This window comes from Carassius carassius, chromosome 15, assembly GCF_963082965.1.
Source record: "Carassius carassius chromosome 15, fCarCar2.1, whole genome shotgun sequence".
Classification (NCBI taxonomy): Eukaryota; Metazoa; Chordata; class Actinopteri; order Cypriniformes; family Cyprinidae; genus Carassius; species Carassius carassius.
In genome coordinates, this window is record NC_081769.1 from 33,943,330 (window position 1) to 33,956,866 (window position 13,537).

At 33.6% G+C, this 13,537-nt stretch overlaps 1 protein-coding gene across 1 annotated transcript in view; it reads right to left on the reverse strand.

The window, feature by feature from the left end:
- LOC132158945 (cyclin-dependent kinase 14-like) overlaps nt 1-13,537 on the reverse strand; it is a 136,250-nt gene that overhangs the window by 73,188 nt on the left and 49,525 nt on the right. Inside the window, exons 7-9 of the mRNA XM_059568587.1 lie at nt 12,821-12,883; nt 5,094-5,217; nt 582-702 (exon numbers count right to left, since the gene is read on the reverse strand). Coding sequence (XP_059424570.1) covers nt 582-702; nt 5,094-5,217; nt 12,821-12,883 — 308 coding nt within the window. The remainder of the gene's footprint in view (nt 1-581; nt 703-5,093; nt 5,218-12,820; nt 12,884-13,537) is intronic.

Genomic DNA, 13,537 nt, shown 5'->3' on the forward strand with positions numbered 1-13,537 from the left:
TTACATAAGAGATTGCTTGTTTCTCCGTCCTGTTCACGTGTGTTTGTGTTCGGGAGGTTTTGTACTCGTTCAGAAGATGTGTGATGTGTAATAGCGCCCCCAAGTGTATAACAGTGAAAACACGAAAAGACGTAAAAATGTCAACGGCGGGGAAAGAGTTGAAAATATACATTTATGTATTTCTCATTCTGCCGTCAAAGTGCATGAACATCATTACATTGTCTCTAATTTTTTTGTAATACAATCTGGTGTCATTTCGTCTCTGAAGTTTTGTTTTAAGAATGTTTAAACATCTTTAAAAATGTATACAACTATTTTTCCTCCCACTGTCTTAGAGCACTATATTATAGTGAGATGCATGCACTATGACATTCATTTTATTTCTAATGTTTTATTTGCAGGACATTTAGATACTTTAACTGCAAAACGAGAAAAAATGCTTTTTGCAGTGCATTGGTGAGTTGCATGGGTCTGACCTTTTAAGTGCACTACACAGTGTGATGCTGAGCTGCAGTGTGGGAGCAGAGGATGTGGTTTTGAGTCTGATGGATGCAGAGATGATGGAGATGATGGAGACTCACCACATGTCCAGACAGGTGGAGTAATCTGTGGATCCCAGGAGCACGTCTGGAGGACGATACCAGAGCGTCACCACCTCGTTAGAGTACGTGTGACTGGGGACCGACTTCGCTCGGGCCAGACCTGCACGACACACACACACACACACACACAAACACACACACACACGAGTTCATAAACATATCACTTTGAATGAAATCATCTGACATATGCATCAGTGTAAATATCACAGTGACAGTCATGGGATAAAACTCAAAAAGAACAGAAAATGATTGATATAATTTGTATATACCGTAGTTATACAGTGGTGCCCAAAAATGTTCGAACAGTTGGCATTTTAAGAACATTGAAGAGCCATCTGCATGTTTCAGGAACATTATGAAATTAAATTATGTTTTGGAGGAAAACAAAGTCAATATTTTAAAATCTGTATATGCTAAAATACAAGGATATTTGTATATATTTACGATATTATATTTGTATATATGTTAAAATATATGAAAAAAATGCAACTATTACAACATTGTAACATACAGAAAATACAAATAGATCATAAAAATAAACAATTATCATATTTTATCAAACAGATGTATAATATTAGGGTTGCAAAAAGATGGATTTTTGGAAAGATAATAATATAGTATAATAATAATAATAATAATAATAATAATAATAATAATAATAATATAATATAATATAGATAATAATAGAGGATAATATCATAATAGATAATAGTTTTTTGAAAATATATTTGTACATTTTTATTTTTAATCATGATTGTTGTATATTTATTATATTATTTGCATATGTTTTATACATGTAAAATATTAGGATGTTTGATGTTTGTGTGTGTATAATAATAGTTGTGTATTTTTATGTTCATATGCAGTGTTTAATGAACAAATTCAGCAAAAATTCTGATACTTTAACAGAAAAAATACACAAATTAATATAATAAAACAACTATTGTTATATTTTTTTATTTTTTTTCATGTATATTTTATGATATTACTTTTGTATATTTATGCATATGTTAAATTATCATGATAGTTGAGAAGATATATATATATATATATTCAACTTTCATGTATATTAAATGTATGCTATCATATTGGTATATTAGATTTTTTTAATAATATAAATAAGTAATATTTAACATATAGAAAAATATACAAATGTAATTTAGCAAAAATGCACTATATAGTAACAATAAAAAAAAATGCACAATCATCTTGATAATTAAACATATAAAATATAATTGTTGTATTTGAAAATTCTTAGAATATTATGCAAGCATCAGCACTGATTGATGGAGCCAACTGTAATTCTCTGTGTGCGTTGACTCGGAGATGCTGTCTATGTAGGGCACTCAGAATCACACACTTGAGGAGTCTGATCTATTCTAGGTTACACACAAATAAGCTTCTATTTTAGTTTAGATGCTGCCTTGAAAGTTAGCAGCCTATGAAGGCAGTAGACAGCATGTTTGAAGCAGCTTCTGTGTGATATCTGTGCTAACATAACTATCAAACAGGGATTTAATAACAATCTCTCCAGCGTCTGAGTTTCATTACAGAGCGGCTCATTTTTACAAATTTTTGGCCTTCAATTCCAGACAGTTTGGCAGGTAATTTATGTTTTGTGATGAATCCAGACGCTGTCTATTAGAGTCATCTTTTCATATGCAGAACTGATTAAGTCCCTTATCAAGAAGTGAACGAGCCGTCAGAACAGATTCTCATCAGTTCCTGCTTTATCAAAGTAACCAGCAGATGTGATTGACTGTGTTTCAGTGTAAACACAACACATATATCTGACACGGTTTAATCCACACAGAAGATCATCTGCATGCAATGTGATGATGACTCTCCTAATGCCACGATACGCCAAAACACAACAACACATCCTTAAAAATACAGCTTTTTTGACTTTTTTCTCAAAATATTAACCAGCCAGAGAAACACACCATATGCTGCAGCCCAACTGACCCAAACCAGCCCTTCAGCAGCTGTTAGAGACCACAGAGACACACAAAATACACTGAGCCTCTGTGTATGTGTGTGTGTGTGTGTGTGTGTGTGTGTGCGTGCGTGCGTGTGTGTGTGTGTGTCTGTCTGTGCGTGTGTGTGTCAGTGTGTGTGTGTGTGTGTGTCTGTTTCAGTGTGTGTGTGTGTGTGTGTGTGTGTCAGTGTGTGTGTGTGTGTGTGTCAGTGTGTGTGTGTGTCAGTGTGTGTGTGTGTCAGTGTGTGTGTGTGTGTGTGTGTGTGTGTGTGTCAGTGTGTGTGTGTGTGCGTGCGTGCGTGCGTGTGTGTGTGTGTGTCTGTCTGTGCGTGTGTGTGCGCGCGTGTGTGTGTGTGTGTGTGTGTGTCAGTGTGTGTGTGTGTGTCAGTGTGTGTGTGTGTGTGTGTGTGTGTCAGTGTGTGTGTGTGTCAGTGTGTGTGTGTGTGTTTGTGTGTCAGTGTGTGTGTGTGTGTGTGTGTGTGTGTCAGTGTGTGTGTGTGTGTGTGTGTGTCAGTGTGTGTGTGTGTGTGTGTGTGTCAGTGTGTGTGTGTGTCAGTGTGTGTGTGTGTGTGTGTGTGTGTGTGTGTGTGTCAGTGTGTGTGTGTCAGTGTGTGTGTGTGTCAGTGTGTGTGTGTGTGTCAGTGTGTGTGTGTGTGTGTGTGTGTGTGTGTGTGTCAGTGTGTGTGTGTGTGTGTGTGTGTGTGTGTGTGTGTGTGTGTCAGTGTGTGTGTGTGTGTGTGTGTGTGTGTGTGTGTGTGTGTGTCAGTGTGTGTGTGTGTGTCAGTGTGTGTGTGTGTGTGTGTGTGTGTGTGTGTGTGTGTCAGTGTGTGTGTGTGTGTGTGTGTGTGTGTGTGTGTCAGTGTGTGTGTGTGTGTCAGTGTGTGTGTGTGTGTGTGTGTGTGTGTGTGTGTGTGTGTCAGTGTGTGTGTGTGTGTCAGTGTGTGTCAGTGTGTGTGTGTGTGTGTGTGTGTGTCAGTGTGTGTGTGTGTGTGTCAGTGTGTGTGTGTGTGTGTGTGTGTGTGTGTGTGTGTGTCAGTGTGTGTGTGTGTGTGTGTGTGTGTGTGTGTGTGTGTGTCAGTGTGTGTGTGTGTGTGTGTGTGTGTGTGTGTGTCAGTGTGTGTGTGTGTGTGTGTGTGTGTCAGTGTGTGTGTGTGTGTGTGTGTGTGTGTAATTGAGTGTAAGAATCAGCATCGCAGCAGGTGTGTGAGTGAGAGTCTGTTGGTCAGTCTGTCTCTGTTTCTGTGCGTGTTGTGTTCGTCTGTGCGTCTCTCTCTGACTCTTCTTTCTCTATTTCTCTCACAGCTTTTTACTGAAGTTTTTTCTGGTCGTTTTCTCCATTATGACCGCAGAAGCATTCATAAACATCTGGACGGAAACCAAAATTTGACAAAAATATACTAAAAAACACACGGTTAAATTAATAGAATGAGCAGCTCATCTCATAATGCACTGTGATTAATGGAGTGATACAGAACTACGGTTAATTGTATTACTACAGGAAGTAGTATAAAAGTAAAAAAAATTCTGCAATAAACTTTAAACTTCTATTTAAATATTTAATAAATTAATACTAAAGTTTATATATAAAATACATTATGCAATATTTAAAGTTTATTGCAAAATATAAAAAATACTTTATTATGTTTAAAAAAAAAGATTTAATTCGGTTTACAGTACTGTTAAAATTAAAAGAAATAGAGCTAAAGAATGAACAAACTAAGTTGACATAAAAAAGAAATAAATGTTATTTAAAAAATAATTATATATATATATATATATATTTTTTTTTTTTTTTTTTTTTTTTTTTTAAACATGAAACAGTGAACTGAACTATAACCAGTTTAACCATCACTAACTAGTCTTCTGCTGCTGGTCAAACACGTGTGTGTCGTGTGTTCAGCTGCTGGTCCAGACTCACAACAGGCCTCTGGAAAGCAGTCAGTGCAGCCATGTGTGTCTGTGTCTACCCATAATGCCCTTGTGACAGGAGACTGGACATATGGTGACACACACACACACACACACTGGTATCACAGTATCAAACTGCTGCTGCAATCAAACAAAAGCAGCAGTGCCAGTATGAGTCAAACTGATCCAAACACACATATAAATGAAGAACAGGCCAAAACCAAACACCATGAAGATACAGTCCGAGCTTTAATGACTATCACTACATGCCTTAGTTATATTCACTACATTATTACTGTATTTTCCTACTTGAACTGAGTTTAAGTTTCTTGACTTAAACAACTAAAATATAATTTTAAGTTATTTCACACTCACAGCAGAAATATCCAGTGATGCGGAAAATCTTCCTAAGGCTGAATATAACTAATTTTATAACAATTTAGTTTTTTTTTTAATCAGTATTGTTTATCCATCAGAGTTACTTTTAAACAAAGGAGTCATGTTTAATTTGAATTGGTAAACACATGTAATAAGGAAGTGCGGATCGTAGTGATTAGTGAATGAGAGTCAGTGTGAGATCTGATGTGAGCAGCAGGAGATCTCACCGAAGTCGGCCAGTTTGAGTTCTCCGCTGTCGCTGATGAGCAGGTTCTGTGGCTTCAGATCTCGGTGAAGGATGTAGCGCTGATGGATGTAAGACAAACCCCTCAGTAACTGGAACAGGAAGAGCTGTGGAAACACAAGAGTCATGTTTAAGAATCACCTGCCAATCCATACATCATTCAAAACACAAATCAAGCGGATTCATCACAGCATACCAATCAGACAATTGTGCTATTTATTCACATCTTAAAATATAAAGAGAGATAAGAGGACAAAAGCAGGGTCAGCTGAACGCCCAGGGCCGAATCTGCAGATGAAAGAAGATGGACTGAAGTTACAGAGACTGAAGAATCAGCAGAAACTCAGACACACTTTCCTGGACCTTCAGGGTTTAGTCTTCAGTTCTGCTGCGTCTGAGGATAAAGAGGAATCGTAATAAAACCCAAACGCTTGAGACGCTCGAAGCTCATGCCTTCACTACTGCCTTGAAATAAAGATCCTGTCTCGAGGCCGGATGTGATTTCATTATAAAAGCGTAGATGCTGTGATGAGAATTAATACTACAGTACAAACCGTCCGAGGATTCAGCAAACAGATGATGCATTCTGGAAACACATTAACGACTGCGTGATTTATCATGTGCATAGACGTTTCTTCATATCTGACTAATGATCTGTTTTAAGACTTCATCAATAATTACACAAATGATGTTATATTAACATATGAGCTCATATGGGTGTTTGATTATGAGCCTTAGCTGTCTCGTGCATCTTTAGTGCTAGTTACACACATCTGCTGGATGATAAAACAGGTAAAAAAGAAATATGACAAAAATAATAATAATAGTAAAAATATATATTTAAAAAAATACTATAATAGTATTGTACAGTAAAATAAAATATTTATATATTTATAATAATAAAATAACACTGTACAGTAAAAAATTATAAATTATAATTTAAAAAAATAATAAAATTTAATTATTATAATTAAATTACTATTGTACAATAAAATCTAACAAATTTGGCTGTTAACATATATTTATTAAATTATAAAAATAAACAAATTATTATGATGATTTTTTTGTCAAACAAAGAAGCAAGTAATAATAGTATTAATAATGTAACTAATTACTATAATAAAATACTATTGTAAGAAAATATTATTATTATTGTATAGTTGTTGTTAACATTTACATTTGATTAAATTACAAAAATGTAACAAATAACTATAAATAACAAGGTATTTAATAATAATAATAATTATTATTATTATTATTTTACAGAACAATAGCAATATTATAAAATTTATGGAAGTCTTAATTTATTGTTTTTTTTCAAACATTATTTTGACAGCTTTCTGTGCACTTCAGCAACCACCCAACACTCAGAAACTCCTGACAGCACACTTTCTGAATCATTAAACTGCTAGACTTAAATACAAACAAAAGACCAAATGATCATTTCTGCTGACTGGGGACCTGTATTCTAGTCTTATTTGCAATAACGGCCGATTATCTGTCACTTTATAGGCCTACAGTGGATCAAATCCAGCATCAAAGAGGAACCGAGTGTTTGATTTCATGGTTTGTGTTGGATGAAGCAGGCTGGCTGCTAAATGAGCCGAGGGTCTCTCATCTGCTGGAGAGTCAGAGCGACTCCTGGTTTAGAGGAGCGCTGTGGTTTTTAATGTGCCGTATCAATGGACCACATCTGCTCTCCTTACATTCAGAAGTCTCACGAGTCCAAGGGAAGATCTCACAGATTCTCATCAAAAGCCCTGCTCACTCCACACCTCCATCTCTGAGATTACAGCAAGACTTTCACCTGCTTCATATTGTCAAACTGCAGTCAGTCACAAACATAACATATAAGATCCCTCACGATTCATTCAGGTCTGGAAGAGATTTTTTATTATTATTTTTCAAGAGATATAACCTTTAAAAAAAAAAAAAAAAAAAAAAAAGTAACGTTTCATGTCCGGGTCATTTTGATCTGAGTATGTATGGAGTATATTTAGTGTCAAAATTTTTTCTAAAATTATCTTTTAAGTTATATTAGTGTCAAAACACTAGCATCTTCCTTATATTTTTTTCTATTATTTTTCAAGAGATATAACCTTTAAAAAAAAAAAAAGTGACGTTTAATGTTCAGGTCATTTTTATCCAGGTATGTATGGAGTATATTTGGTGTCAAAAATATTTTGTAAAATTATCTATTAAGTTATATTAGTGTCATAACACTAGCAATTTCCTCATATCTCACACACTTTTGGACTGATTTTTTTTCATAAGAAAGAATATATACACATATTGATAAACCATTGCGGCATGACAAACTGATCACTTTTTCCAACTGAAGTGAAAGTTTAAGCAAGTAAAATTAATGTATTTAGTCTCAAAAAAACGTTTCAGAGTAATATGTATATTTTTATGTTTTGTTAGAAATAAATATGTAGGTTTCATAAATCTGGACAGTTACAAATTCAAAGGAATTCCATTCCTTTTCTATTAATGATTATGTATTCATAGAGATTTCAAACACACAAACGCACGCACACACACACACACACACACACATATATATATATATAATTTGAATTAATACACAAGGTGAAAATGTAGTAATAACATTGAACACATTCTTTAAATTTTTCAAGAATTAATGAGAATTTGCTGATCAGATACAATTAGTTTTTCGTTCAAACATATTACATTTTGACTATTTTATCAAAAATAAACAAAACGATTATTCAGGACCAAACAAACCCGCAATGTGAAGACAGTATCCAGATTGTGATTGCATTTTGAAGGCTATAGAAATGTTAGCGAGCCTCTGACAGCAAAAAACCCTCACTTAGATCGAATAACTTCTGATGCATTGCAACATGATAGTCCCGTCTTCCTGAATGTGACGTCTATATAGTTTATGGCATTATTTGTAATTGCTCAGACTGATGGACCATTAGTGCAACTGCACAACAACTTATGTCACTGACTGTGTCTCTAAATGTAAGGCTTTGTTTGTTTCTTCAGATGGTTTAAGAGTTGATCATCTCAAGAACTGTGTGATCAGATTGGTTCTGAAAAAATGGTATCATTGCATCCCTAGAATCAATTAATTAATTTAACATTTTCATTAAAGCAGCCTAATGGGTCAAGGCCTGAAGATCTGGTGTTATTTCTGGAGCGAGAGCAGCATATGAGCAGAAGGTCTGTTTTGGATGGCCGCCCAGAATGGGGTCCTGTCTCTCTGCAGCTTGACCAGTAATTACATTAGCCGCTAGTGCCCAGAGCGCTGCCTTTCACATGCTAATCCCATCCAACCAAGGGCCGAGGGTCTAATGGCTATTATCAACGTGGATCTGAGAGCATGAATCAGCTCCAGCTAATGGGCGAAATTAAAACGCCAACTCTTGTGTTTGTTCGTGACTGCGGCAGCTAATCTCCACTTAGCGTCCATTCTGGCTCTGATGAGTTGATGCTAGGGGATGTGGCGAGTCTGTCGTTAATATACGAGCGCTCCAGAAATCATTAAGACACTAAAAACAAGATCTTGTGTAACAAACAGAACTCAAGTGAGCAGAAGATGCATTAAATACTCCTCAACTCATAATTTATTTAATCAGTACATTAAAGATGCTTATCCTGCCACTAGACTGTGAAACTCATATTTGCATTTGTATTATGGTCTAGTTTTTGATGTCAAAATAATCCTCAAAACAAGATGAATTCACTAGTGAAGTAACACTGCTTTAGACACTAAGACTTATTTTCATAGACTGTTTTTTTTTATCTGTGTATTTGGTCTAAAAATACATGATCTGCCAGTGCAGCAAGACAAAATACACACATATTCAAGATACACAGTGCCAATATCTCAGTAAAAAAGTGAAACGTTTCAAGGATTTTAAGATAATTAAGATTTGATTAGATTTAACTTCAATGTCTTTTAGCAGAGTATAAGTACAGAAACAAAGAAGTGCAGTCTGCATTTAGCCGAAATTTAAATATAAAACAAAAACCACAATAAAATAAACATTATGTGGATATAGCAATAATTATACATTTACAATGAATACAAAATATACGGTCTTACAGATTATTATATATTACTTTCACAATATTATATAAACATATTTTTGTATGTATTTAATTGTATTTATTTATTTTTTTATGTAAATCATCTCTCCATTGATGTCTGGTTTGTTAGGAGGACAATATTTGAAAATCTGGAATCTGAGGCAGCAAAAAATAAATATAAATATTGAGAAAATCATCTTTAAAGTTGTTCAAATAAAGTTCTTAGCAATGCATATTACTAATCAAACATTACGTTTTGATATATTTATGGTAGGAGATTTACTAAATATCTTCATGGAACATGATCTTTACTTAATATCCTGATATTTTGGCATTAAAGATACCAAATGGATGTCCTCATTAGCCTGCATCTACAGAGGAATTCTGCTCAGAAATGTTCTCTAAAGGTTGTGAAAGCCATGTAAAGTGCAGCCTGTCCTGATTTTCTCCATACTGTGTCATTGTGAGATGATGTGACAAAATCCCAAGCCTCAGGAAACAGATCCCAACGTACATCTGGCTTGTCATTTATCATGATTTCTCCACTGGAGTGAATCTCAATGAGGGAGCGAATGGGATAAATACTTTATTTATGTAAATCCACAGTGACAAAAAGCTGATGAATTACATAAGCAACTTCTGCTCGCTGGCCTCATTCACTCAATCACACCAAGAATTACCAGCTCACTGCTCTTTCACTGCAACGTTCTACCAACACATTGACTTTATAAGTGATTTCAAGGAGAATTTTAACCAAATAAAAACTCGTCCATTTATGTCAAATATATCAAGTAAAAACACAACTTTTCTCATTTCTCCAACTATTTTACTTACCATTTTTGTCATGAAAACAATCAAATTGAGTAGTAATGGCATGGGGATGTTGTTTCTTATTGAGAATTTCTCTTATAAGCACAAACAGTAGATCAAGATGCTTGCAACGATAAGGTCATGGGTTCGATTCATAGGAAATGCATGAATTGATACCCAAATTTCACTCGGGATACCATCATTTCCATCAGCTATTTGCCAATGCACCATTTAAAAAAAAAAAAATTACTACATTATTTGTAAAATAATACAGTTTTTTCATTTAAATTATTTCTAATTAAATCAAACAATTAAATTTATTATTAAATTAAACATTTTTATATATATTTATTATTTTAAATTAATTTACATTATGTATTAATAATAATAAAACAAAACAATAAATAGTTTTTGTAAATGTTATACATAAAAAAACAAACGGATTTTCATCTGCATTTAATTCGTGATAATGTAAAGTACCAATAAATAAAACATTAAAAACACTATAACAATGTATGTTAGCTCCCTAAATTCACAACAAATTCCAGATCTGTGGATTTGAACATGTTTAGCATGCTTGATGTTTACTGCATTATAAAAGAATCATTCAAATATGTGTCAAAGTACATTTCAGATAAAAGAAAAACTCAATTATATTCTGGAAAATCTGGTACTGTATTATATAATGCCTCTGCAGATTAAACATCCCACAAACCTCAGCTGTAATCATACGTCTGTTCTTCTGCTGATTTCTTCCTTCAGATCTCAAGAAAACACACTTACTGTGAGTGTGTGGTCTCCCTGCTCAATTACACACGGACAGAGAGCTTCATTACAGACGGACAGAAACGAGAGCCAAACTCACACGACTCCTGCTCTACTTCTGACCACACAACACTTCAGACAGGAAGCAAAGAGACTGGAAGGTCTTTAGCCAAAAAGGGATGAAATACTTCATGTGTTTCAAAATCTTCATGTCACAATCTGAAGCATAAACTACACAGTGTCACTGTAGCATATTCTGGACAAGAAAAGGAACTAAAAGAAGCTGATGAAGCCAACAATGACATTTAGAGGAGAATAAATCTGAAACATATGAAAAATCTAAAATGCTAAGAAAACAAAAAACAAAAACAAACTTTAAATATGCGATATGAAACTAGTTCTAGGTTGTGTACTAGGTCTAAAATGAAATTAAATGAAATTAAATTTGAATAAAATTAAAATTAAATTAAATTAAAAAGAATAAAATAGAGAATAAAATAAAATTACAATTGAATAAAATTAAATTAAATTTAAATTAAATTAAATTAAATTAAATTAAATTAAAAAGAATAAAATAGAGAATCAAATAAAATAAAGTAGAATAAAATACAATTTTAATTTAATAAAATACAATTTAATTTGATTAAATAAAAAATGATAAAATAAAATAGAATACAACGAATACAATAAAATAGAATAAAAAAGTATAATAAAATGTAATACAATTAAAAAAAATTAAAATTGAATGAAATTAGATTAAATATAAATATAAAATAAAATAAAGTAGAATAAAATAACATTTACTTTAATTTAATGAAAAGTAATAAAATATAATAAAATGAAATGGAATAAAACAAAATATAATAAAATTAAAATATAATAAGAAGTAGAATAAAATATTATAAAATTAAATTGAAATGTAAAATTTCATAAAATGAATTAAAATAAAAAATTATATACATATAGTAGGGATGCCCCGGTTAACCGGCCATAAATCGGCCGGTTTTTGTTCATTTTTCGGTCGATTTTTTCCGGAAGTGCGCTTGCGTGCAGAGACTACATTGTAATCGTTCGCTATGTCATTTGTGTGGAAGAGTATTTCGAAATCTGTGTGCAGGACACGGGCAGCCGATCAGTACTGGAAATGCAGAGCTTCATGTCTGAGGCACAGATAGCAGGAAGCGATCAGCAGTTGTTGTACTGGCGCACAAATAAGAGTCCCTTTTCTGCGCGCACTAAAGCTGCGCGAGCCTATACTGTACCGGTCCGTACCCTGAACACGAGTAGACCGTGAAGAGATGTTCAGATCAACTTCTCACGTGTTGGATGAGAAACGAAACGGACTAAACTGTGACAAAACTGACTTTTTTTTTTTTTTTTGTAAATTAGAACTTGCATACACGTTTGAAAAGCCAGAAATAAACGTCAGTTCTGCATTAGGATGATTATTTTTATTTAACATTAAAAATAGATTAACTTAATTTGATTTAAAAATCACCTGCTGTAGCACACTGAAAAAAACTGTTTCATTTATCCAATTAAAACATTTTAGGGTAATGATTCACATCTATATTTTTTTACTTGAGACAATAAGTTATTTATTTTTCATTGGCTCAAGTAAAAAAAAAAAAAAAAGTTAATTTCAGATGGTTACAGTTATTGTTTTCAATAGCCAATAAACATCTTGTTTATGCATACTTCCCTTCTTTCTTGTTTGTTGCTTAAAAGATTTTAAAAAAAATTGGAAATCGGTATCGGTATCGCTCCAGTTTGCTTGTAAAAAATCGGTATCGTAATTGGCCATGACAAAAAAAAAAAATATATATATATATATATATATATATATAATCTAAAATATGTTTTCCAGCCTATTCACATGTATATTTCAGAGCACGTTTCTTTTTTATTATCACAAATATAAAAACCTGTTGCACAAAGCTTGCCAATCTGGGTTTTGTGCCCAAATATGCATCAGACGCTTCAAGAAGAGTTTCTGGATTCTCTGGTAAAACATGCATGAGCAGAGCCGTTTCACCACGAAATCCCACACAAGAGCAGCGGAGTCTCACTCACCCTGATGTTGTCTGGATGGAGGCCACCGGGGTGTTTGTCCATGTACTGACACAGATCTGTGTGCTGAGAGAGAGAGAGATACAGAGAGAGAGAGAGAGAGAGAGAGATTTTGATATTTCAAATCCATTTATTACAAAAAAAAACATTGTCCAGTCATTCAACACACTGTTAAAATAAAATCAGAACAGACAAGACACAATTATCTTAAGAGGGATGAAAAATGCAGATTATCATCAATAATTACACACAAAGCCCCCTTATTGCACCAAATCTGATCAAAAGAAACAAGGTCATTCATAGTTTTAAAATATCGAAAATCAATTAAAATTCTAGATTTCACTGAATTAAATAACACTGCCTCTAAATTATAACTTGTGTCTCGTTCAATTTTATGTTTCCTGGTATTATATATAGCCATTTTAGTTTGGCCTAGCAAAAAATTCAGAAGTTGATACCGAAAACGGTGTCTCCTAACATGCTTAAAACCACAAATAAAAACTCCAACAGAAAAAGATTCACCAAAACAAACAAATAAATTCTGTAGAACAATAAACAATGACTTCAGTCTAAAACATTGCATAAATGCATGGAACACAGTCTCTCTCATCAAACAAAAAGGACAACCATGACTAACACCAGGGTTTAAAACTGAAATAAAAGCATTAACTGTGACTGCCCCATGTAATATTCTCCACTGTAAATCGCCAATTTTCTTAG